Source organism: Paramormyrops kingsleyae, chromosome 5 (assembly GCF_048594095.1).
Source record: "Paramormyrops kingsleyae isolate MSU_618 chromosome 5, PKINGS_0.4, whole genome shotgun sequence".
Lineage (NCBI taxonomy): Eukaryota > Metazoa > Chordata > Actinopteri > Osteoglossiformes > Mormyridae > Paramormyrops > Paramormyrops kingsleyae.
Window position 1 is genome coordinate 37745815 of NC_132801.1, and position 26795 is coordinate 37772609.

Below are 26795 nucleotides of genomic sequence, written 5' to 3' on the forward strand. Positions count from 1 at the left end.
AAGAGTATGAGAGGATTAAATGGTTTTCTTTTATGGAGGTGGCTGGTCCCACAGGACTCTGTGACCCTGGACTCCTTTGGACAAGGAGCAGGTGGGGTCAATCAACAGATAAAGAAAGGTCCAAATTTCAGAGAATACTAAAACAAGGAAACGTCAACATACTACAAACAGGGAACAAAAAAAAACAAGGAACTGTAAACGAAATACAAAAACACATGATAAACTAAGAAAACACAAAATAACATAAATGATAAATAACAATTTAGCATTAAACTCAATCACACAACAAAAGGGGAGTCTAGAGGATGGCCAACCGCTTAATCCGTTATGACACATGGCAACTAGAACAACAAAGAAACACTAGGAGTGAAGGACATGGGTTGGCCAGCGACACCTGTTTGCCAAGCAGGGAACTGACATACTAAAGAGGCTTGAATTCTATCTATCTATCTATCTATCTATCTATCTATCTATCATCTATCTATCTATCTATCTATCTATCTATCTAATCTACACAAAATTGGGACACTCCTCCAAATCATTGAATTCAGGTCTTCCAATCACTTCCATAGTCACAGGTGTATAAAATCAAGCACCTACTGTAGGCATGCAGACTGCTTCTATAAACATTTGCAAAAAAATGGGTTGCTCTCAGGACCTCAGTGAATTCAAGTGTGGTACCGTGATAGGTCCATTTCTGAAATTTCCTTGCTACTAAATATTCCACAACCAACTGTTAGTGGTATTATAACAAAGTGGAAGCAATTGGGAAAAACAGCAACTCAGCCACAAAGTGGTAGACCATGTAAAATCACAGAGTGGGGAAAACGCATGCTGAGAAGCACAATGTGCAGAAATGGTCAACTGTCTGCAGAGTCAATAGCTACAGCCCTCCAAACTTCATGTGGCCTTCAGATTAGCTAAAGAACAGTGCATTGAGAACTTAATGGAATGGGTTCCCATAACCGAGCAGCCGCATCCAAGTGTTACATTGCCAAGTGCAATGTAAAGCGTCGGATGCAGTGGCGTAAAGCACGCCGCCACTGGACTATAGAGCACTGGATATGTGTTCTCTGGAGTGATGAATTACACTTCTCTGTCTGGAAATCTGATGGACAAGTCTGGGTTTGGCGGTTACCAGTAGAACGGTACTTTTCTGACTGCATTGTGCCAAGTGTAAAGTTTAGTGGAGGGGGGATATGGTGTGGGGTGTTGTTTTTCAGGGGTTGGGCTTGGCCCCTTAGTTCCAATGAAAGAAACTCTTAATGCTGCAGCATTTGAAGCCATTTTGGACAATTCCATGCTCCCAACTTTGTGGGAACAGTTTGGGGATGGCTCCTTCCTGTTCTAACATGACTGTGCACCAATGCACAAAGCAAGGTCCATAAGGACATGGATGAGCGAGTCTGGTGTGGACGAACTTTACTGGCCTACACAGAGCCCTGACCTCAACCTGATAGAACACCTTTGGGATGAATTAGAGCAGAGACTGTGAGCCAGGCCTTCTCGTCCAACATCAGTGCCTGACCTTATAAATGCTCTCCTGGAAGAATGGTCAAAAAGACATACTCCTAAACCTTGTGGACAGCCTAGTCAGAAGAGTTGAAGCTGCAAAGGGTGAGCCAACTCTATATTAAAGCCTACATATTAAGAATGGGGTGTCATTAAAGTTCATGTGTGTGTAAAGGCAGGTGTCCCAAAATATTTAACAATATAGCATATAAGCAAGGTGTTGATGCCTTGTTTAACTCACATTTTCAAAATTAGGCCTATATCGGTTGTAGATGTGTTGGACCAAATGGCGCACATGTATTCAATACGAACAGCAACACGCAGGTGGCCAGCAGCTGTATTTTACAACATGCTGGACCTGGCAGTGGTGAATGCCTACGCTCTGTACAAGGGTGGAAAGGCAAAAGAAGATTGTTTCTGAGTCTTCTAGCAAAGGAACTCCATTGCCGAATGATGCGGTAAAAGGCAATGGAGACAGAGAGGAACGCTGCTGCACGGTTTGCTGCTGCAGTGCCAGGACCTGTACAGACAACTCAGTGCCGGGTACAAGAGAGCTGCAGCAGAAATCACAGCAGCTTTACCTGGGTAATGTGTCACAAATCCACCTGCGGCAAATGCAGGGACGATGGTCACTGGGTCTGCAAATGCTGCAAACACAGACTTTGAAGCAGACAGACAGACTGTGTGGGAGAGTAACCACTGAGACAAAAGGCAGAACGAGCATGGACCATGACTTCACTTAGCTTATGACATTTGTGTACTTGTAAACATACATTGGAGATTGATGTGTTAGCATGTTTTCATTCTATTCATTTCATTCTATTAGCAACTTTTCTTTCTGTTTTTTATAAATAAAACAGCCTTGTGTTTCCATATATTTTGTGAATGTGTGTCTTTCATATTTGCAGGTCAGTCAGTGTGTGGGATATTTTGTATAGATATGGCAGGCTTTTGTGATGGTTTCCATGTCACACACATAGGTTTGGGCTGCCTTGGATTTGAGCTACCAGTCTTGGTAAATGCAAGTGTGCCAGGGTTTACAGGTGATTAGTGTGATTGCACAACAAAAGCAGGAGGACAATGGGGCTGATGGTCTGCGAAAATCTGCGGCAGGCCTAGTAGTGCTAGGGAATTTATGCAAATTTGCACAGGCTTAGTAGTACTAGGGAATTTATGCAAATTTGCACAGGCTTAGTAGTTCTAGTTTTAAAGAATAAAAATAAAAACACAATGCATACTGGGCATTTCTGGCTTTGTTACATTTTTCTGTGACATGTTTGTGTCACGTAGCATGCATTCTGGTGCGACATGTCAATCAGCCACACAATGAATGCAGCCAGTGGTTTTATCCTATTTACATGCAGAAGTATATATCAAATGTACAGTATCTCACAAAAGTGAGTACACCCCTCACATTTTTGTAAATATTTTACTATACACTCACCTAAAGGATTATTAGGAACACCATACTAATACGGTGTTTGACCCCCTTTCGCCTTCAGAACTGCCTTAATTCTACGTGGCATTGATTCAACAAGGTGCTGAAAGCATTCTTTAGAAATGTTGGCCCATATTGATAGGATAGCATCTTGCAGTTGATGGAGATTTGTGGGATGCACATCCAGGGCACGAAGCTCCCGTTCCACCACATCCCAAAGATGCTCTATTGGGTTGAGATCTGGTGACTGTGGGGGGCATTTTAGTACAGTGAACTCATTGTCATGTTCAAGAAACCAATTTGAAATGATTCGAGCTTTGTGACATGGTGCATTATCCTGCTGGAAGTAGCCATCAGAGGATGGGTACATGGTGGTCATAAAGGGATGGACATGGTCAGAAACAATGCTCAGGTAGGCCATGGCATTTAAACGATGCCCAATTGGCACTAAGGGGCCTAGAAAACATCCCCCACACCATTACACCACCACCACCAGCCTGCACAGTGGTAACAAGGCATGATGGATCCATAAGAACATAAGAACATAAGAACTATACAAACGAGAGGAGGCCATTCGGCCCATCGAGCTCGCTTGGGGAGAACTTAACTAATAGCTCAGTCCAGCACCATGTTCTCATTCTGTTTACGCCAAATTCTGACTCTACCATTTGAATGTCTCAAGAGAAATCGAAACTCATCAGACCAGGCAACATTTTTCCAGTCTTCAACTGTCCAATTTTGGTGAGCTTGTGCAAATTGTAGCCTCTTTTTCCTATTTGTAGTGGAGATGAGTGGTACCCGGTGGGGTCTTCTGCTGTTGTAGCCCATCCGCCTCAAGGTTGTGCGTGTTGTGGCTTCACAAATGCTTTGCTGCATACCTCGGTTGTAACGAGTGGTTATTTCAGTCAAAGTTGCTCTTCTATCAGCTTGAATCAGTCGGCCCATTCTCCTCTGACCTCTAGCATCAACAAGGCATTTTCGCCCACAGGACTGCCGCATACTGGATGTTTTTCCCTTTGCACACCATTCTTTGTAAACCCTACAAATGGTTGTGCGTGAAAATCCCAGTATCTGAGCAGATTGTGAAATACTCAGACCGGCCCGTCTGGCACCAACAACCATGCCACGCTCAAAATTGCTTAAATCACCTTTCTTTCCCATTCTGACATTCAGTTTCAAGTTTCAAAGTTTCAAATCTTTATTGTCACATCATGTTACTGGTACAGTACATATGAGTGAAATTCTTGTGTGCTAGCTTCACAAGCAATAGTGGTGTGCAAAATCTATATATATATATATATAAAAAGAAGATAAAAAAAAAAAAAGATAAGTACAAGATATACATATATAATATAATATTAGACGCATGAATGTTGTGCAAAGAGCAGTTATGTGCAATATGAAGTGCATAATTGACATGGAGTCGATAAAGTGGCAGTGGGGTTTTTTTTTTTTTTTTTTCCTTTCCTTCTTTCTTCCCTTCCTTTCCTTCCCTTTCCTTTCCTCTCTTTTCCTTTCTCCTCCCTTTTTCTCTTCCATTCCTTCTGCGAAGTGTCAGTGGTTAGTGTTCATCATTCTGATTGCCTGATGAAAAAAGCTGTCCCTTAGCCTGCTGGTACGGGACCGAATGCTGCGATACCTCCTGCCTGACGGAAGCAGGGTAAACAGATAATGACCAGGGTGACTGGAGTCTTTAATGATCCTCCTCGCTTTCCTCAGACTGGAGGAAACCAGGTGAGGATCTGATGATCCAATTGCTTTGGAGTTCAGGAGATTGTCTTGACCAGGACCACACCCCTAAATGCATTAAAGCAACTGCCATGTGATTGGTTGATTAGATAATTGCATTAATGAGAAATTGAACAGGTGTTCCTAATAATCCTTTAGGTGAGTGTATATTTTCATGGGACAAAACTGAAGATATGACACTTTGATACAATGTAAAGTAGTCAGTGTACAGCTTGTATAACTGTAAATTTGCTGTCCCCTCAAAATAACTAAACACACAGCCATTAAAGTCTAAACTGCTGGCAACATAAGTGAGTACACCCTTAAGTGAAAATGTCCAAATTATGGCCAAAGTGTCAATATTTTGTGTGGCCACCATTATTTTCCAGCACTGCCTTAACTCTCTAGGGCCGGGTTGCCACTGGAATCCTCTTCTACTCCTCCATGACGACATTACGGAGCAGGTGGATGTTAGAGACCTTGCGCTCCGTCACCTTCCATTTGAGGATGCCCCACAGATGCTCAATAGGGTTTAGGTCTGGAGACATGCTTGGTCAGTCCAGCACCTTTACCCTCAGTTTCTTTAGCAAGGCAGTGGTCATCTTGGAGGTGTGTTTGGGGTCGTTATCATGTCGGAATACTGCCCTGCGGCCCAGTTTCCGAAGGGAGGGGATCATGCTCTGCTTCAGTATGTCACAGTACATGTTGACATTCATGGTTCCCATAATGCACTGTAGCTCCCCAGTGCCGGCAGCACTCATGCAGCCCCAAACCATGACACTCCCACCACCATGCTTGACTGTAGGCAAGACACACTTGTCTTTGTCCTCCTCACCTGGTTGCCGCCACACACGTCTGACACCATTTGAACCAAGTAAGTTTATCTTGGTCTCATAAGACCACAGGGCATGGTTATATAGCACACAGCATAGGTAGCATAGGTTCAAATCCAAAACCCAGTACTCTGTTTCATTTAGAGACAAATAATTTGTTTCAAACAAATCTTTGGGACATCTTCTTGAACAATTGTCATTTTCAAATTTCTCCTTCGTATGCTAGTTATCAGAATTTGTTTTTTTTTTTTGCTATTGTGCATTTTAGGAATAATGCTACATCTTACTGATAAGATGCCTCGAATGACAGATTTTGCTTTAGAAACTCATCCAGAACATCTCTGCTAATAATTGCTCTGAGTTTGGTGAGAATCGACAAATAGGACAGCACTTTAACACAGAAGTGGCTTAAACCGTCCATCATTGAAAAGTGAACTTTGCTACTGGCTAATTTTGGGTGTTCTCTATAAGGTATGTGTTCCAGTCTTAAGTGTTACTTTGCTGAGTTTAAATTGTCACTTCTTTCCTCATTTTTTTGTTTGTTTGTTTCCATTGTTTCCATCATTTCTCAAAAACATTCTACCTTTCTTTTCTGTCCAATACCTTTGTAAAGTACAAAGACAAGTGTTTCTTCCTTCTTTCTTGCCATAACCTGTCGGGTTAGTCTGCTATTATTATAGTCAAACACAGCCCACATGGAATTATATCATACCCTAGAAATTTGCCCCAAGCAAAGGAAACAGTAAATTCCCAGCCTCCAGACACATGCATGACAATGAAGAGAATAAAAAAGGGTATTTTTTGTGTAAAGGTGGCCACCAGACTGAAGGTTTCCCTTCAGGTCTAGATCAATGTCTCAGCTTGGTGCATTTCTTTGCAGTACCACGAGCACTGATGCTCACCAGGGAGTCTCCACACATGCTCTCATTCACCCAAAGATAATAAGGAATGTGTACATTCCTTATCATTACAGGAAAACCACCCTGTTATTCAGGTCCCTTTCCTATAAATTGGTTATGCACCTCACATTATTCACTAAGATTGCGTGCAGAGTGGCAGGTCAACAACTGCTCCACTATTTTCTTTTCTCTTGGGCTTTACAACACAGCACACCTATATGGTACTAAAATAACATCCCCTAATTTACTACAGGTAGCAAAATCATATTTCCTCAGACAGCAGTATCAATGGAACCAAACAAAAGCATTTTTTCTTTCTTCATCTGTCAGTATTTCACCTTTCTTCAGTATTCCAAAAAGTGATGAAGTCATGAAGAAAGTAGGAAATTCTTAAAAATCATCATTGGATAATGGTGCCACATGCATTGCGATGATAGCTGTTGTTCTGGTCCAAATTACATTCTTACTTCTTAGTCTACCACACATCTATCTTTTCACTGTCCCTCTACTTCCTCTAGAAATGTCTCTTACTTGATCCATGTTTACAAAGGAAATCATCAAATCAAAGGAAATCCCCCCTGTTTAATGGAAGGTAATGACATTGAAAACAAAACATCTGGTTGGGTATTCAGCTGAAATGGAAATGAATTATATTTGGTACAATGAACATGTGGAAAATGGGCTCCACACAGAAACAAGAAATGAAAATCAAAAAGAGATCTCAAAACTGTTTCATTTATTTATCCTAGAGAAATTATGAGATCTGTGTGAAACCAAAATGAGACTACAGCTAATTTTTCCTGTCTCTCTTTATTTTCTCCCAAGCAAAAGGCAAGCAAAATCTCATAGGCCTATCATCCTCCCTTTAAGCTTAAAAAGAGATCTCATCAAGCACTAAAATAGTCCTCAAATTGTCTGAGCTTTTGTATCTGATTTTGCATCTGATCAAAGTGGAGAAATTAGAGATCTCTCTTTATAAGCCAGTCTTCAGTCATGGCCAAAGTACGGCGGCCCTGAAGGTCAAAACACAACAACTTTTCAGAGAACACAACGACATTTCAAAAAACACAACGACGTTACAGAAAACACAACAACATTTCATTTAATGGGTGCCTTCGACTTGGGCTTAGGTCTGTCTGCAGCTGACGTGGCGTGGAGCGAGATCTGCCAGTGGCAGCAGGGGTGGAGTATAAACTGACTGCAGCCAAGTCGGACAACTTCTGCTTGTAGTGTGCGAGACCTGACTGCAATGGCAGCATTGCCAGAATAAATCTATACAAATATCACCTACATGCACATTACTTCTTTTACCACAACCAACTCCTGATACAAACTGTTAGCAGGGAAAATAAACTATTGTGTATACTGGCCCTGTGTAAAAAGATAGCTGCCAGGAAAAAGATCAAATACATTTAGGCTACTTCAAGGATTCAAAGTTTTTATTGTCATGTACAGAGTACAATGCAATTCTTACTTAAATGCGTTCTTCACAGACTAGACGATTAAACAAATAAAGCAGCGCAACATTACAGTAACTAACAATAATAAATAAACCACTTACGTATACTATTAGAGCATTTATGTCATTTATTTAAACTTTACCAGGTAAAATATTCGAGAGAAATAGCAGATAACGCATCGGAACTTCCGGGGATAAAAACATAATGCGTGTAACTAAAATCTTCAGGAAATAAGTAACAAAAAATCTAACCATGATGCATTGCGTCAGGACCAGGATACATTACTTTCTACATTGCATGAAGAGGAATGCGCTCTATATTTCTCGTGAATCCCCGTGTGATCAGCTGTTTCGAGTTGCTGTCATTAGTCCTGTGTATTTAAGTCTGCGTTTAAGTATGTTTCACGAGTCCCATTAACGTAATTTTCAGTTTGCTGCCTGTTCCGTTGTCCTGCTTGTCTTTACCTTTTGATTAAACCCCGTATTGCCCGATTCCTTGCGTCCTGTCCCTGCTTCCCCGGTCCGTGCCCCGGCAATACGTGACAGGAACGCTAATGGTTACATAAATATTAGAAAATAGTTAATTTACTATTACTATTACACATTTCTCGAAAAGTGCGAATGTTTACGTATATAGCAAATGTGTCCCGGATTTCCCTCTCGAGACGCATTTGTTATAAACACCAAAAGGGTTCGTTTACTCATTTTACCTTACTGTGAATGCAAAAGAAAACGGCAGCCAATGCCGTGTTCTATAAATTACTAAGGGTAATATTAGTATACTGTACTGTGATAGCGTGACAAATATCCATTAGGCGATACTGTACTCAGATATTTTTTAAAGGCAATGTATTAAACTACCTTTCAAATGGAATTAAAGTGTTTTGGGAGCATATTTAGGGTTTAAACTATAGAAATAAGCACATATTACAGTTTTTAGTGACTACCAAACATCCGCGAATCCTCCTCATTCGCGACGTGCTCTTGAACGTAACCTCGCAAATGTCCCAGGTCTGACTGTATTTTGATCGAGCAGCTACTCCTCAGAAACTGACATCAGAAGGGCTATCTTATCTGCACTGTGTGGATCCTGGTCGACCTGGGCCAAGTAGACCTGAGTGCAGTGTGGACGATGGGGCGGGGCGACATATTGAGGCGGGGCGACACGTGTCGCTCCGCCTACGTGTCGTTTAATTGGTTCACCGACGATTGTGGGCGGGGAGACATTAGGCAGGTCACGCACCTGTATCTCCTTTTATTGGTTCGCCGAAGAGTAATATTATCCCGGAAAACAGTTCAACAGCAATGTATTAAGTTGACAGATGGCAAAGATTACTTACTTACTTACTGCTGTTTTATTCACCTACTCTAAAACATTTGTAGTACAACGTTCTCAATTTTGAAATGAAGTCGGTACGTCTACATTATTTTCGTTTTGTTTCAGTTTCAATCGGTTGTAATGCATCTTTCTATATGACTTGCACTAGACATTTTTTTCAATGCTTGCGTTATATTTTACACCTAAAACACTTGAAAAAAACTGGACATGATTTAGCAGTTAAATCTGTACATATTGATCTGATATTTTGTATTGTTTACCATTCCTTTGCACAGTATTTGTCATAATTTAAATTTCAAATTAAGCTTTTCTCTGACCTGTTCTTGCCTTATCTTTATCAAATAACCACAATGAGTGTTACAAACAAATGACATTTATTATAAACATAATAATAAACATGACCATTTTTTATCGATTCATTATTCACTGAGTGCCCCCAATTTCGAAAAAACAGTCCTGTGAGCAAAATCCTGTGTAATCCAGAACAGAATAAAATCCCAAAAGCTCTCCTCTCTTGCCTCTTCCCCTGTATCCTGGTGGACAGTCCTTGTAAAGAGATTTGCAGTTTAGGCATTCTGTGATCCGATAAGCTTTTCTGTATTCATCTCTGTATTGGCTTGAAAAGATGCTCCAGTTGACGACACCTTTTGAAATGCAAAATTAAAAGAGAAGGTTTTAGGTAAACAAAGTAAAGACCAGATGAGTGAAAAACTCGTTTAACTAATACTTGTCCTATACCATCTATATAAAAATAAATGTTCTCTATACTTAACTAAAAGAACAAAAGTAGCACTTACCGTCTAGCCAAGAAAAGTGGACTTCTCTTCTAAATGCGTCATTCCCAATAACATCTCGAAATTCTCTGCATACCAAAGAGAGGGTTCGGTATGCAGTCTCCCCATCGCTGAGAATGACGTCCTTCAGTATTTTTGTAAGAATTTCTGGAGGTAGCTAAAGAGGGAACATAAGAATACTTGCAACTGTTCATTTTGCACATAGAAATGTTTACTTTCAATGTGTTAAAGGCTCATTTTATAAAATTCAGTATACACACACATCTTGGCATCCCATAGATGATTTTAACTGGACAATGTTAGTTTGACAAACCTGGTACAGTGTAGTTTCAACTTTGTGTCCTGCACATGGAAAGAGATTTAAGACAAATATAATTACAGTGAGAATAACTTATGTAACACCACAATGACAACAAGTACATTCAGAAATTGTTCTGCATCTGAATTATTATATAAAGATTTTCAATACACATCACATACTATTTTATACTTTTTAAAAGTGCATGGCTTTTCAAAATCGCTTTTACCAGTGTCACTGAACTTCTCTAGGCGTTGTCTTTTGGAGAGACGTGGAGCAGCTGTTTGTCTCTTATGTGTTCTTGTATTAAAACACCACAAATCAAAAAGGTTAATGTTGTTAAAGTTCAAACCAACATGGTAACAAGCATGAAAAAAATGAAACATACATTTCCAAAGAGAAGTTGTCTATAAGAAGAGCACACCACCATTTTCTGATCATGGGCATGTCATCCTGAGAATGAAATAATGAACAAACTAAAAAAAAAATTATGAACAATGGTATAAATAAGCATAAACACATGCACAATAATTTAAACAAAATAACAAAAAAATACTTACTTGTTCAAAATCAAACTGCAGCCCCAAAGCAATATACATGGTATACTGTCAGAGTATTCAAAGGGAAAGTTTCAAAGAAAATGTTAAAATTAATTCAGTATCTGAAATTGTTAAAATAATAACTATCAGTTGTCACTCTATGAACCTACCATCAAAATGAAGAGTCCACAGTCAGTGTCTCCCGTCTGTTTTGGGATTCTCTGTTAGATTTGGATGAGTACAACTTAATAAATACAGCTCATCATCCCAATTCAGTAAAATGAATGAAAGTTAGAAAATACTTTACTTCAAATGAATCCATAGTTCTTTCAGTCCATTCATCTTTATGAATGTACTTTGCTATTTTCCTGTAAAGATGAAACCATTTACACATGATTATAAAACACATGGGTTTGTTAGAATATGCAACAAACAATTGCACCTGTTTTAGCTTTGACCTTCCTATGTTTATCACTATGTAGACCATCTGACAAAACTTGTCTGCGAACTGAACAGAACATTGAAGTTCAACAGGGAACAGAAAAAGAAAAGAGATTACAGTTTAAAACAGAACCACTGTAATCTTTGAACACATGCTGAACACGTCATAAACCTGTATGTGTCAATGTACTGTCCAAATGCTCCTTTATCAACAGGGTCAAGAAAATATATTTCTCTCTCCTTTGGTTTTATAATCTGTAAAATGTACATATGCTGTTACACACACATACACTAAGACACACAAATTATTTCCAGAATATTGTACTAGCCCACACGATACATCATAGTATAGCCTGTAGCCTTGGTGAAAACCACTGAAAAATGTAAAGAAAAAAGCAGTGGCAGAAGCTGTGACTTGAAAACACTGCAGCAACAAATGAAAACACCTGTTATCACTACTATAAAGTTCTGAAACAGGGAAAAATTTACAGAATACTCAACACTTACACAGAGCAGCCAGTGTCCAGGTATCCAGGAGGGCAGAACCACAATGTCTCTATTGGAAATGTCAGACTGTAAAATACATAACCTGGCTTTTAGCTCAACAAGGACATCCTTCTCCACACATTGTATATCCTTAAAGTAAAGACTTACAGAGAGAGACATCTCAGGATAGGCACATAGGGGTGGCAGCCAAGTGGCCACAACGTAGGAGTCAACAACATAGACATTTATATCCTGTAGCAAAATAAAATATACTTGTTTCATTACATGCCTTGAATAAAATCCTCCTTTAAAATGCATATCGTTCAACTTACCAGTTGGAAAGCAATGTGGTCAACAATTTTTAAACAGCAATTCAAAATCTGGAAGAAATATCCCAAATACAAAATGATTACATTCCAAATGGATAAATTCAAGTAGACAATTCTGTGAGTAACATTACCGTTGCCAGGTATTCTGACAATCCTAAAGACCAAAAATCAGTGCGCGTCAACACAGTTGATCCAACTCTGGCAATATGTTCCTTAGGGTCACGGTCAAGATCCAAAACATAGGCAAGCTGAGAAAAAAACAGGCCATAATTTAAGGACATAAGAACATAAGAAATATACAAACGAGAGGAGGCCATTTGGCCCATCAAGCTCGTTGTGTGAAGGCATATGAACAACAACAAATACTAACCATTTCCTGGTGACGTATTGGTAGTGGTTGGCCCCATGTTACTCTGCTTGGCAACATGTCTTTCAGTGGCCAGGACACTCTGCTAGCATTGACGAATGCAAAATTGTTCACCACCTTTTGATGACCTTGGTCTTGATCAGACTCTGTGTGAATCACTGAAATTCAGAGGGCCCTCCATCACTTCATATGAACAACATCATTTATAATTTGACTCTTTAATAAATACTTTCTACCATTGTAATGCTGTACCTGAGTGTGAACTGTGTGTTTCAACATCAGGCACAGGAGACTGTGGTCTTATATCTGGACAAATGGATTCTGTACCTATGCGTAAGTTAAAGTTGCACTGTAAACTCCAACTCATGACATTCAAGGCTGTTTTACAAGTCAAAAGACTAAAAATACATTACCCAACATTATTTTTCCATTACAATCCAGCTGCAGTGCAGAACTTCCATGTGCTACTTTCCTGCATTCATCCTCAACCCTCTTATTCTTTGAGGTGTTTCGATGGTGTAAAATATTCCTGACCATGAAAATGTGAGAAGATGGCTTCATCATGTTCAAGAAGTAATTTTTCTTCTTCATTTCTGCAAAGAGCTGCTCGGCTGTCTGACTGTTGATTTTTCCAGCAAGTTCAGGGACATGGCCAATCCTCCTCAGTAAATTTCTGTCATCTTTACTATTGTTCTGATGAAATACATCACATAAGGCATATCGATCAGATGATCCAGTGACGGGGTGACCACCTAGGTCAGCTGGTTCTTTTTTATGGTTCAACCACGGCAAACTGAGCTCCAGTCTATTTTCAGAGGCCTTCTTAATGTTTTCATCGGATGGATTCAGAAGGCAACCATCAAAAGGATGAAAGACCTGGTGTGCACGATGGTTTGCATGCCTGGCCAATCCACTTGGGTAATCATATAACGTAATGTTGGGGAAGTGTTTCCATGACAAAAGCAGGTCTATGTAATCACGTGGGCTTTCAGCTCTGATGTTAAATTTAACAGAGTACACAACTCCACATGGGCAAGTGATGACAGCCCAGCCACCTTAAACACAGAGAGACATAAAACTATTTAAAATCAAGACCATTTCCCCAATATGTATGAATAGCAAATGTAACACTGTCTGGAAATCACTGTGCCAGTTCAAATATTATTGATTAAAAGTGCTATGTTCATGTACGCATTTAATACATTAAACATTAAACATGAACATTAAACTCTCCATGCTCTATAATGTAAAATACAGTTATTACAGAAACTTTGCTGAATGAATAAAAAAAAAGAATTTCTATTCCATTATGTACCCCAAAATGACAAATACAAATTCATCTAAGTCCTACTAATAATGACGCCTTACCAGATGCTCCCCACACTTGTTCAAAAACCTTGTTATAGGTGACTCTATTTGACATCTTCTCCCTAAGTCGGATGATCAGATCCATTTTGGAGCCTTTACAGTCCAATCGACACTGCCTACAAAGGTTTCTGACTTTTTCAACCTGAAAAAAGCATTGGATTAGATGTAATGGGAGAACAATATTAAAATTTTGTATTGAAAATACAGAGCAAGATTGCCCACTCTTGCACACCAGAATACAAATAAATCAAAACATACCGGGAGATTAAGAAGCTCATCAGCGAGCCTTTCTTCTGTTAGAGCTATATCATCATCAGTGACGTCTTGTGGCACATGAAGCTTGGCATATTCTGTATTGAGGACCATATTTGAACTCCTAGTATGTGCGCCAATCCAGGGAGCCCAAAAATTGTAGCTTAGAGGTACGGCAAATGGGTTTTTTTTCCCAGCTAAAGAAAAAAGCAAAAGAAAAAAACAACATAAATATTGTAACCATAATGACCAGTTTTATAAAATAAATATCAAAAGGTTACCAAAAACGTACATGCATAAAATCCTCGACTAATCATCTCCACTGCAATGGCATCCCAAAACTTCTCGATATGAACTTGCCCATCATAGTCTGCTGGAGGGTGTTCAATTTCACTGACTTTTGAGGAAAACACACACATACAGACTATTGTATGAAATGTCCACATATAGTTGGAAGGTTTCCTTCCTGAAGAATCTTAAAAGACATACATTCCATACTATGTGAAACATCTTCACAAAAGCACATAGATATTTTTATTTAATAAAGATATGCCACTAATAAAGAAAAACTGCAACACCACTTTAATCCATTACAGTTGTACTTCAGGCTGAGAGGACATACCAGGCATATTGAAAGCACCCTTCTTGTGTAGGTCCATGATCACCACACTAGGATAGTAGCCACAGGTTACACAACTATATCTGTAATGCAAATCCGACACGGCCTCAAAGTGTAAATAAGCTTGAAGGACCAACTCATGCTTGGGGAAAGATACCCCTTCAGTGGCTTCAATGGTATCAATGACTCTGCCAACTGCTGTACTGTTCTGAAATAAATACAAACATTTGGAGAAATGAATAAAAAAAAAAAAAGAATTAAAAATATTTATGCAGGACTTCATAATTGTAATGCCATACCTGCAGTGAATTCCTCAGGAAAACACACAAATGAAGAGATAACAGAATGTGATCATCAAAATCATGCACACCCTCTGACCACTCGATACCTGTATGTCATACCACAAGTTGGACAGAGCCGGACATAAGTGGATATTCCTAGAAAGCAATTATGCAAAACAAGACATTAAACACTATATTTTCTAATAATGAAATTTCAATAAAACTTCATATAATTTATGCACTTTACAAGTAAATTCACTTTACAAGTTTTTTTCAAGTCAATACAGTGCATAACAAAATTACATACCATAAATTATGCCTGTGAACATCAGTATTTTTGCATTTGCGGTTATCAGTCTTGGTTCAGATAATATTGTTTTATCTGTACACTCAGTACAGGTGACTTCTGCAGGCACCAGGTGTCTTGGAAAGGATGTGCAAGACTTCCCATCTCTCGATCTGTCCACTAAGCTCTTGGGAAGTTCACTGGGCAGCTTCTTATATGTCATCATGTAGTGGATCATTTTCTTAACATGTGCTTCAGATGGAGGATAACACTTGTCAAATCTTTCATCTTCAGATGGACATGGGGGTAAGTCTTCTGTGTCTGTACTCTTTACTTTTTGAAACAGGTGTTTGTGGGTGTGGAAAAGATGCCACTTTGCCACTGCTTTGTGGATACAGGACTTCCTGGGCATTGCGCAAGGGCAGTGCCAGCTGTTTTTCTTGCCGTCATATGTCACCATTACTCTGACCAGTCTGCTATAATAAGCAACTCTGGGTTCAAACACAGACACGTGAAACTTAGTTTTTGGTTGTTCAATTTGTATGGCTACAGACAATGGCACATCTCTCTCTTTGGCTGTTTCTTTTAATTGTAAGAGCTGCTGCTTCCTTACTTCTCCAAACCACTTCTGCTGAACCATGTGTGCTAGTGTCTCTTCAGTCAGATCCACGTGGGTCTGATTGACACAAGGAGAGTAAGTTAAAGACAGAATGTGATTGCATTCAAAAGGTAGAAGGCCACTTCTATGTGCAAATTCTGCATTAATGCTGCACAGGTCTTCTTCACACACACAGATCTCTGAGTTGGTCCCCAAGTGTTTTTTCAGAATCAGAATCAGAATCAGAAAAACTTTATTTATCCCGGAGGAAATTGCTCATGTTACTACAGACGGTCACAGATAGACACAGGACAAGAACATAAAAGAAAAGAATATCAGATATAAGAATAAGAACTAAAAATAAAGTTATGAGACTCTGCGCTATGTACACCATGATATATACAGAAGCAGAAATACAATATATATATAAATACAATAAATATTGTTAAGTGGTAATTTACACAGGTAAATTACTGTGTGAACATTGCACATCCGAATAGCAGCAGGTTTCTTGCCCAGGCTAAGGTATGGTATGTAAGGTATGTAAGGTAGGTATGGTGAGTGGCGGGATGGAGTTTATTTATTTATTTTAGCGTCAGAGGCTGGGTGTGAGATCATTTTAACGAGTTATATAGTCTGATGGCCGTGGGTAGGAAAGATCTTCTGTAGCGTTCAGTGGAGCACTTAAAGCTAGTCAGCCTGTAGCTAAAAGTGCTTCTCTGATCAGCCACCACATTGTGGAGTGGGTGATCAGCATTGTCCATGATAGACTGAAGTCGGAACAATATCCTCCGTTCAGCCACCATTTCCAAGCTGTCAAGTTCCTCACCCACTACAGAAGCCGCTTTCCTAATAAGTTTGTTGAGCCTCTTGGCCTCTGCCACTTTCATGCTGCCACCCCAGCTTGCTACAGAGAAGAAAATGGCGCTGGCCACCACAGCCTCATAAAACATCCGCAGCATGGTGTTGCAGACTCTAAAAGACCTGAGTCTCCTTAGGAAGTACATCCTACTTTGACCCTTCTTGTAGGTAGCCAGTGAATGCTTTGACCAGTCCAGCTTATTGTCCAGGTGGACGCCGAGGTACTTGTAGTCCTGAACGATCTCCACATCCACCCCCTTAATGGACAGGGGAGTAGCAGGAGACCGTAATCTTTTTAAGTCAACCACCAGTTCCTTGGTCTTGTTGATGTTGAGTTGCAGTTGGTTCAGCTCACACCATTCAACAAACCTGTCCACCGCCTTTCTGTATTCCGAGTCGTCTCCATTCCTGATGCATCCAACTATAGCTGAGTCATCTGAGAATTTCTGCAGATGGCAGCCCTCCGTGTTGTATTTGAAGTCGGATGTATACATGGTGAAGAGAAACGGTGACAGAACTGTTCCCTGAGGAGCTCCAGTGCTACACATTACTGTGTCTGAGACACAGCCCTGCAGCCTCACGTATTGTGGCCTTCCTGTCAGATAGTCCATAATCCATGAGACTAAGGGGGAGGGAACCCGCATAGCAGACAACTTACTCCCCAGTCGGGCAGGCTGAATGGTGTTAAAGGCACTGGTGAAATCAAAGAATGTGATCCTCAGGGATCCTCCAGGTTTCTCCAGGTGGCTGTAGGCACGGTGCAGCAGGTAAATAATGGCATCATCCACTCCAACCTTTGTCCGATAAGCAAACTGAAGTGGATCAAGTGCTGGTAGAACTACTGGCTGGAGTGAGACGAGGACCAGTTTCTCAAAGACTTTCATGCAGTGAGAAGTGAGTGCAACTGGCCTGTAGTCTGATGGGGCACAGGGTCGTGCCTTTTTCGGGACAGGGACTAGACATGATGTCTTCCACAGCACCGGAACCTTCATGATATTTAGGCTTAACTTGAAGATCTTGTGCAGAACTCCGCATAGCTGGGAGGCACAGGACTTCAGAACCTGTGGGTTTATGCCATCCGGGCCCGGCGCCTTTTTAGGGTGAAGTCTGGATAATTGTTTCATCACTTGATCCTTAGTGATGATGATGCTTGTTCCCTGGGTGTTAGTGTTTTCCTCAGAAGAAGAAGTGGTGGAGACCCTTCCAGGTGCTACAGTGGGAGGTGAAGATGGGTAGGATGGGGGGCAGCATATTGGTGATGTACTGCTGAAGCTGGACACAGGATATATAACATGGATTATAACATGGATTGGAATGGAGGGACCACTGAAAGATTTTTCAACAGCAAAGATGCCATTCTTTTCATCTATGCACTGGGATCTTAAATATCTCTGTTGAGACACAGACTTCATAGATTTTGTGTGCCTTCTTTGAATATGTCTTCTTAAATTGTTTTTTAATAACCGTACATTGCAGTGCACACACGTAACCGTCTTTGGTATGTTTTTTAGTACTGCTGGATCCTTAGTGACACTTGCGTTAACAGTTGCTGGCTGTTGACCTGTTGCAATGCATTCAGTCACTGCTGGCTGTCCATCTGCTTGTCTCTCAGTCACAATGCATTCAGTCACTGCTGGCTGTCCATCTGCTTGTCTCTCAGTCACAATGCATTCAGTCACTGCTGGCTGTCCATCTGCTTGTCTCTCAGTCATAATGCATTCAGTCAATGCTGGCTGTCCATCTACTTGTCTCTCAGTCACAATGCATTCAGTCACTGCTGGCTGTCCATCTGCTTGTCTCTCAGTCACAATGCATTCAGTCACTGCTGGCTGTCCATCTGCTTGTCTCTCAGTCACAATGCTGTCAGTCACTACTGGCTGTCGAGCTTCATGGTGGACATCATCACAAGTTGTGGGATGGTTAGATAAGTGAACCAAAAGCTGAGACCTGTTGATGACAGTTCTTGGACAATAACAGCAGTGGAAGTGATGCCTGTCCCGACATTTGTCACTACATTTAACAATGGTGAACTCTGGAAAAAAATAAACAAGCGTAAAAGAATAAACGAGTGTATGTATATGCGCTTAATTTCAGCAGGGTAGCTAATTACAGAGTATTCACATACATTCTTCCAAATCTAATACATTGAAACATCGTACATTGAAAAAACGTGACTGCTAACCTTTGTACTTTACAGCTGCCTCCACATGCCGTGGCACATGCAGGCGAAGTAAGTGTGGAACGGCTTTTTGTACAGTACAAAACGGGCATCTTTCTGCAACCGATTCCTGAAGAACCTTGCATTCAGCCTTCGTTAAAACAGTGTAGTGCTTCATGATAACTGTGATGCAGTATGATCAGTGAAACCTGCGCGATATCGAGAAATAATTTAATAATAGAAAATACATTATCCAAAAACATTATACAATATATATATGTAAGTACCAAAAACCGTAAAGTTCGGTTCGGATCCGAACTTTTTATAGTTCGGGGTCGCTCAACACTAGTTCACAGGGATGACTGCGGCCATACTGTATTGCATCATTCTCCTTACTAATACTAACTTTTATTCACCGCTACATAAAAATCAATCTCATACCACTAGTAAAAATGCAATAAAACTGTAGTGAAAAACATGGTTACCCCATATGTTTTTCCACTGCCTTATTGTGACCGAACTGCAGCTTCCTTTCTCCTGCTATTTCTGTGAAACAGTTTCGTCGCCTTTAAAATTCAGAATAAGTGATTGACAGCTACAATGACCGCCCGCACTCACAAACTGGGCGGAGCGACACGTGTCGCCCCGCCCCAATATGTCGCCCCGCCCCATCGTCCATACTGCACTCAGGGGTAACTCACCTGGGCAGATGTTTGGACACAAAACTATGTGGCTTACCTTTCAGCTATTACAGTTTTTTTTCGATTGCTTAGACACAATTCTGAAAACTGGGCCCCTTTTTTCAAAACACTTCACACAGTAAACCCAGCCACACATTAATTATAAACTAATTTATAAAAAGGATATTTTGTCCCCATAACAAAAAACACATTGCTCGTATAATCCAACTGTTTTTTTAAATCCGTTACACACCTAAATTTAAAACATTTTTAGTCCTTTTACTTTCCTCATGATTACTGTGAAGAATACAGAGAAAGTACAAAACAAATTTACCATGTTGTTATGTCCGTAAAGTAACACACAGATTACATACTATTAAGAGAACAAGATAGATGGAGACCAAGTTGTGCTGTTAGAACCGAACTTCTTTAATCATACAACAATCGCACACTTCCCAGAGACTTCACCTGTAGGGAGGGCCCTCATGACGCTTTGAATCCTGGGAGTTGTAGTGAACATACACATACACAACACATGTCACTCCAAGCGTACTGTCCAATCACAAACAAGAAGTGTGGTCCTACCCTTTCTGTTTTCTGAAATGTTGTTGTGTTTTCTGTAATGTCGTTTTGTTTTCTATAATGTTGTTGTGTTTTTTGTAATGTTGTTGTGCTTTTTGAAATGTCGTGTTTTTTGAAATGATGTTGTGTTTTCTGTAATGTTGTTGTGTTTTTTGAAATGTCGTGTTTTTTTAAATGTTGTGTTTTGACCTTCAGGGCCACCGTACCAAAGGTTTTGAGAATTACACAAGTATTGGTTTTCACAAAGTCTGCTGCCTCAGTTTTTATGATGGCTGGTTGACGAGGTGATATACTGGCTCTGGCAGCCTGAGGTAAGGGAGGACCCAGCTGCCCAAGCCCTTATATTCCAGTCGAGGGATGGATCTCCCCTTCCGAGGATTCGCACCTCCTGGAGGAGGTGCAAAGAAACTTGACCCAGCTGAGAAGCTGGGTCGTGGGAGAGTTGATCCAGCAGGTTATTTCAGACTGTGGTTTCCTCCTTCCTCGCCTTTTGAACTGCCGGATCATGCTAAAGCCCCTGCAACGCCAGCTCAGCAGAAGAAGAAGCGGAGAGACCGCAGGCAGGAGGCTTGCCTGAAGTCCTCCTGGGGTCCGCTGCAGTCCCCACTTAGTCCCTGGCGGTGAATAGGGGAGGAGCCCCTCCCGATCCTCGATCTGGCGACATTCGTCATGTCGACGCCTGAAGCCTGCACAGCTGCTTCCTGCAAGTGTACGCCCGAAGCCAGTACCTTCCGTGACACATGCCTGGCTTTTAACCCTCTGGAGTCTGGGGCCTCTCAGCCACTTTCGGGGTTGCTTGACATTTTAAAATATTTCCCCTATCTAAAAAATATTTATCCCAAAGTGTTACATGTGCTTTTATTCAGCACAAAGTCAGCACCAATAATCAGAGACCACTTAGAATGTTATTATTCTATTTTTTGTTCAAATCAACTTTAAATATACACTTTTCAAAAACCTATTTCAGACATGCTGAGAAATTGTAAAAACATTGTATAAACATTTCTAGCCAAGACTTTTGAGCTCTGATGCTTATAGACACAGGGGTTGGCTACACAGGTGTACATTCTGAAATTTTATGTGGTTTGATTACTAAAGTGTTAGAACTTTGGAGTGACACTCTTTTTCTCAAGGTCAGTGGCCTATACAATGAATATTGATGAGATAGGTGTCCCCACACCTGTAGTAGTTTGCATACTGTCAATGGCCCATTAGTCTGGAATGTAACTGCACCCCACACCCATGAGTTTGGAAAAGCAGCTTGAAAAACAAGTAAAGTAGCAACAATAAAATCCTTTTCACAGTTTATTGGTAGATGGAATGAAAAAAGAAAAAACTGTTAGCAGTCGCTATAGAAAGTGATAAATATGATGCAGTGCGCCTATGTACAGTTAACGTATGTCACGCCCAGCTCCGTACGATCCTCGTGCGTGCCTTGCCCACCTCGTTACCTCGTGTTAACTCCTGATTGTACTCACCTGTTGCCTGTTCCTTTTGCCTTGTCTTGAGTATCCAGTCCGTGTCTCAGTCAGTATTGTCAGTCGGCTATTACCTGCCTTTCCTGTGATTAAACCCCGTGTTCCCGATCCCTGGCTTCCTGCCCATTTGTCTGCGCTCTGGGCGCTACTTATCGTGACAACATAAATAAAATAATTTGCTATTATTAACGCTCTGGGGATGAGGGCATCACCGACCGCGTATCTTTCTTGTGTATTTTAGTTTATATCTCGCGGAAATCATTATGTAGAATCATGAAAAAAACACTGACTAAATCCGTAATCTGTCTTCTTTTCAAAACTTCCATTGTTGGAAGTTCAGTGGTACCTCAGAACTCGAATTTAATCCGTTCAGAACTCCGGATCGAATCCTAAAAGGTTTGAGTTGTGATGGAATTTTCCACTTAAATATGTTTTTTTTAGCATTTAAACACAAAATGAACAGGATAAAACAAGAAGAGCCTACAGTATACTGTACTAAACACATCTAAGCACATTTATCAAAACAGTCATTTGTAAAGTAAGAAAATAAATGCATCCAAACAATGTGTAAAGTTAAAAAAAACAATGTGTCCTGCCCTGATCGTCCGCTCCTTCCGTGTGCCACGCCCCCTCGTTAACCCCGTGTGGAATCCCCGTGTGATCAGCTGTTTCTTGTTGTTGTCATTAGTCCTCTGTGTTTAGTCTGTGTTTCAGTTTGTTTCCCCAGTTCAGTCATTGTATTGTCCATCTGTGTTTTGCCTGCCTTACCTGTAATTAAACCCCATATTCCCCAATACCCTGACGTGTGCGCCTGTCTCTGTTCCTTCCCCGCAGGGCACGACAATATTATTATAATTAAATGTCCTCATGGTTTATTATTAACATTAAAATAATTAATAAGAAATCTTTTTTAAATGTATTTTATTATATAATAATAATTACTGTTACTGTCTATCATTGCCTAAATGTATTTTTACTGTCTAAATATATGTATTCAGTTAGTGTAAACATGCACAATGCTATCACAACAAATGCGACGCTTAGACTGAAGCGTTACCCTATGTTTCTGCTGAGAGACGTGCCGCGTGACTCATTTCCCCACGTGTACAAGTTATCTTCTGAGATTCAGATCGAGTTCTAGGTATTTTTTTTTTTTAACTGGTTAGTTCGACTTTTAAGAAATTAGAGTTCTAATGAGTTCAAGAACTGACGTACCACAGTATTAAAGTTTTTAAAATTAGGTTAAATAGGCAAAAAAGTAAACCATGTCACCTTTCTTTGTTTTACCTGCATCGGGGGTGTGTTTTACCGCTCTGCTGAAGATCACTATTCACGATCTAAATAGGCTAGGTTTGAACTGGTATCCTTTTGATTACAGGCACACAGGCTTAGCCCACTGAGCCATGAACACAGGTATGAGATTTGCTGCTGAAAGTGGCAACACTGGCGCAAAGCTTCAGCGGCAGAGACATATCCGTGTACCATATTGTAGTTGATTAGTGTAAACACTAGCCAGACATGTGCTCTTGTTTATTTGAGTCACAATGGGTGTATTCACATATTTCTTTACCCTGCTGCGAGGATTGCTGGGATTGCTGCGAGAGAGTGGTGTTGAGCTGCAGCGATTGTTTGGGATTGTTTTTTGGAGTGTTTTGAATGTTTTGAGTGTTTGTGTGCTTTACCTGTTGACGTGGGTGGCTGTTTATTTCTATTTATTGTTCTTATTTCGGTCGGCGTGAGTGCTTGTCTGTCCTGTCTGTTAATTAACAGTGCGATTATTACCGACAGAGAGCTGCGGGTGTTGCGTGAGCGGCGTTTTTCTGTCCGCGTTTAAACTCCGTAACAAACACTCGCGGGGCGATAATAACTAGTAATATCTAACGTCGGTATCGCTACCCAGCGCCGGGAAAGGACAGTTGCTCCTGAGCTTTGCTCGGTCACCAGTCGGGGCCGGGAGGACATTTTCCACTTTTTTCCCGCTCCGGCAGTAGCCTGCTGTGAGGGGGTTTTTGTGGTTTTTCGACCTCCCAAGAGCAACTTCGATTTCGCCTTGTTTTTAGTTCATACTTGGTTCAGGCAGAAGTTCTTCTGGTAAGTAGTAGTAAATTTATCAGGTTTAAAATTTTTAATAAAATAATAATTAATTTCCGTTTTAACACAAGTAATAACTTATTTTAGTGTACTCCGCACGTTACTGCATTTATTGTTACGCAAATTAATCTTTATAGTTAAATACACTATATAAATTTACTGGGCTGGGAGTACGGGGTCATAGCGAGTTAGTTAATTATGGGGCCGGCTCAGTGTTGCGTTTGCAAGATGTTTGCCCTTCTGGACGTTAGTGTCCAGTAGGACTTCATCTGCGAGCGATGTAAGCTAGTGGACTCACTCATGGTCAAGGTTCACGACCTTGAGGAGCAACTGGCTCTCATCCAATGCAACAGTGAGTTAGATGAGCTAGTTGATACGCCGTTTAGGGAGATGGTGTGTACGCCACTAGCGGGGGGGAGGGAGAATGAAGAGCAGAGAGGTCGAGAGAGCTGGGTGACCGTAGGTCGTAGACGCAGGAAAAGGCGTACACACGTTACAGAGGCGGCATCACCTGAGGTGTCTGTGTCTAACAGGTTTCAGGTGCTTCCAGCTTTAGAGCCGGAAGGGACTGGGGAAGCAGGTGGGCCCTTGGGCACTGAGGAGCCCCCTCCCCCCAGAAAGAGGGAGGTTGTGGTAGTGGGGGATTCAATTATTAGGGGAGTAGACAGTTATGTGTGCACGCGTGATAGAGGGTCCCGTACGGTGTCTTGCCTGCCTGGTGCCCAGGTAGGAGACCTTCCAGATCGTGTGGACAAGCTTTTGGCCCCAGCTGGGGTGGATCCAGTTGTCGTAGTGCATGTTGGCACCAACGACATAGGCAACGGTAGAAGGGCTAGTCGTCAGGCTAAGTTAGCTGAGATAAGGAGATTAAATGCGTGGCTAAAAGGATCGTGTAGGAAAGAGGGGTTTAGGTTTATGGGGCACTGGAGGACCTTCTGGAACAGGTGGGACCTGTTCAAGCCGGATGGGTTGCATCTGAACCGGAGGGGAACCAGTGTACTGGGAAGGTGTATTTGTAGAGTAGTTGAGGAATGTTTAAACTAGGGACTGGGGGGGCAGGGAGGTTAGTTAAGTATGTAACTGGGGGGAAGCGGAAAGCCCCAAAAAATCATATTATAAGTGGGCACCGTAATAGGCCTACCCTTTGTTGTCTGTATTTAAACGCCAGGAGTATTAGGAATAAAATTCATGATTTAGAGGCTCTTATCTCATCGGACTCTTATGATATTATAGCAATAGCTGAAACGTGATTGAGTGAAAAGGATGGACAAGAATATAATATGGATGGTTACACGTTGTTCCGTAAAGACCGTATAGGTAAGAAGGGAGGTGGTGTTGCAGTATATGTAAAGGAAAACTTGCAGGCAAGGGAGCTTACTGATATAAGTAAAAGTACGGAAGCTATATGGGTAAAATTAGATGCTACAAACTCAAATAGCCTAATTGTCGGTGTAGGAATTTAACAGCTCAAATGGGGGTGGTTTTCCACCAATGTTCAGGGGAATTGATTATGAATTAATTAATGATTAATTGCTTCGTATTTTCTTCTTCTTTTCTTTTCTTCCTCTTTTTTTCTGGGTGTGAGGCTTTTATGCCCCATGGGCTCCATGAATATTCATGACCCAGGGTCCGACTCATACCCAATGAGAATTGGTACCTGGATCCGAGGGGCCGGTTGCAGGCTCCCCGAATGGCCCCATAGATTTATGGTGGTCTTTGGCCAAATTTCGTGCTGATTTTAATTAAGTAATTTAGCTTTGGATAGGTTCAATTGTGTAATAATCCGTCCCCGGATTCATATTCGGACATAATTTAGGATGACATCGATACCAAACATGATATTCCACCTTCGATCCAAACCTTAGCTAATTTTTATTGATTAATTTATAATTCCTTTTATGAGATGCATACTTATTATTGCCATCAATGTACAGAATACCTGGTTAGGTGGTATATCTCACAGCTGTGACAAGTTTAGGTGAGTTTTACTGAAGCTGTACCCCATTGCATACGGTGTGTCCTAATTAAGGATGGCTCGGGTAACTGTCTTTACTCCAGTAAAAGAACAATATTGATTATGCATTGACAAATTATAAAATGGAGCAAACCTGGCTATTAAAAAGGGGTTCAGTACACAAGTTTTAACATACATTGCATAGTCTCTCTCAGACAAAGGGAGGTAGAAAAAGAGCGCGAATCTCCGATTTACGGCTGTAAGGTATAGATAAGCGACCGCTTTTCTACCCCTCCCCCCCTTTGGTGAGGGGTGGGGGCTTTCCTTAGTTCTATTAAATAAATAACTATGCGCTCAAACATTTTTACCTACTTGGTTACACCACTTAAACTCATTCCCCAATCTCTGAGAGAGGTGTGAGCGCGTGGTTGGATAACCCCAGTGTTTACCTATCTGTGCATATTCTATAATATATATATATATGTATATAATTGTCCAAATGGCGAAGATACAATGGGACATTCATAAGAGAAATAGAAGACAATTGTGACTGACACGTACACATCCACCAAGTTTACAGTAATGATGCCAAATAATAGTGAGGATAACACACAGTCAAATACACAATAGATGGCATATGATTTTAGCTTTGTCCCACTCCAGAGGTATGCAGGATCTTCCCCCCCCTCTCCACACTATTTGGGTCCTTTGTTTGAGGGCCATAAACATTGGAATGCGGGCTTCAGCTTCCCTGGAGAGGGGCCCCTCTGCGTGTGGGTACGGGGGTAGATCTTAGCATGGCCGACTCACTCCCTCAGCGGCCATAAGATGCTGTCTGTGGGGCCTGCGTGATCCTACATCGGTGTTTGTTACAGAGCACCCAATGTAGCTGCTGAGGAAAGCAGATTGTTATACAGTGATATTAGGATTATGAGCAATAAAAATGATGTGGTAGTTATGGGTGATTTTAATCTACCGGGGATGCAGTGGGACATTGTTGCTGGCTCTTCTGAAAATGAACTTGAGATGGTGGAATTAGTACAGGATTGTTTTTTTACTCAGTTTGTTAACACCCCTACCAGTGGCCTGTACTACGAAGCGGGGTTACTGGCTTATCGGGGTAAC

The 26795-nt window shown here is 41.0% G+C and overlaps 1 protein-coding gene, 1 long non-coding RNA gene and 1 pseudogene across 2 annotated transcripts; all 3 read right to left on the reverse strand.

Annotated features, from left to right (window-relative positions):
- Positions 1 to 9290: 9290 nt before the first annotated feature.
- On the reverse strand, positions 9291 to 12168 carry LOC140590932 (uncharacterized). Its single transcript, XM_072712711.1, has 12 exons — positions 12099 to 12168; positions 11935 to 12018; positions 11788 to 11853; positions 11453 to 11535; positions 11147 to 11207; positions 11010 to 11060; positions 10861 to 10905; positions 10689 to 10753; positions 10530 to 10600; positions 10316 to 10344; positions 10006 to 10159; positions 9291 to 9852 (listed from the first exon to the last, which is right to left on the reverse strand). Exons 2-12 carry the CDS (start codon positions 11944 to 11946, stop codon positions 9632 to 9634), a joined length of 858 nt encoding a protein of 285 aa, XP_072568812.1. The 5' UTR covers positions 11947 to 12018; positions 12099 to 12168; the 3' UTR covers positions 9291 to 9631.
- Positions 12169 to 12720: 552 nt separating this feature from the next.
- Positions 12721 to 17221, reverse strand: LOC140590958 (uncharacterized; annotated as a pseudogene).
- Positions 17222 to 18536: 1315 nt separating this feature from the next.
- On the reverse strand, positions 18537 to 19556 carry LOC140590933 (uncharacterized). The gene is made up of 3 exons (XR_011991836.1): positions 19371 to 19556; positions 18910 to 19094; positions 18537 to 18759 (listed from the first exon to the last, which is right to left on the reverse strand). It is a non-coding gene; the product is annotated as an uncharacterized lncRNA (long non-coding RNA).
- Between the last annotated feature and the right edge of the window lie 7239 nt (positions 19557 to 26795).

Coding starts and splice junctions, on each gene's coding strand:
- LOC140590932 (XM_072712711.1), bottom strand. Junction 11,061..11,146: donor GAACTATGGATTCATTTGAA/GTAAAGTATTTT, acceptor CAAATCTAACAG/AGAATCCCAAAACAGACGGG. Junction 10,345..10,529: donor AGAGAAGTTCAGTGACACTG/GTAAAAGCGATT, acceptor TTCCATGTGCAG/GACACAAAGTTGAAACTACA.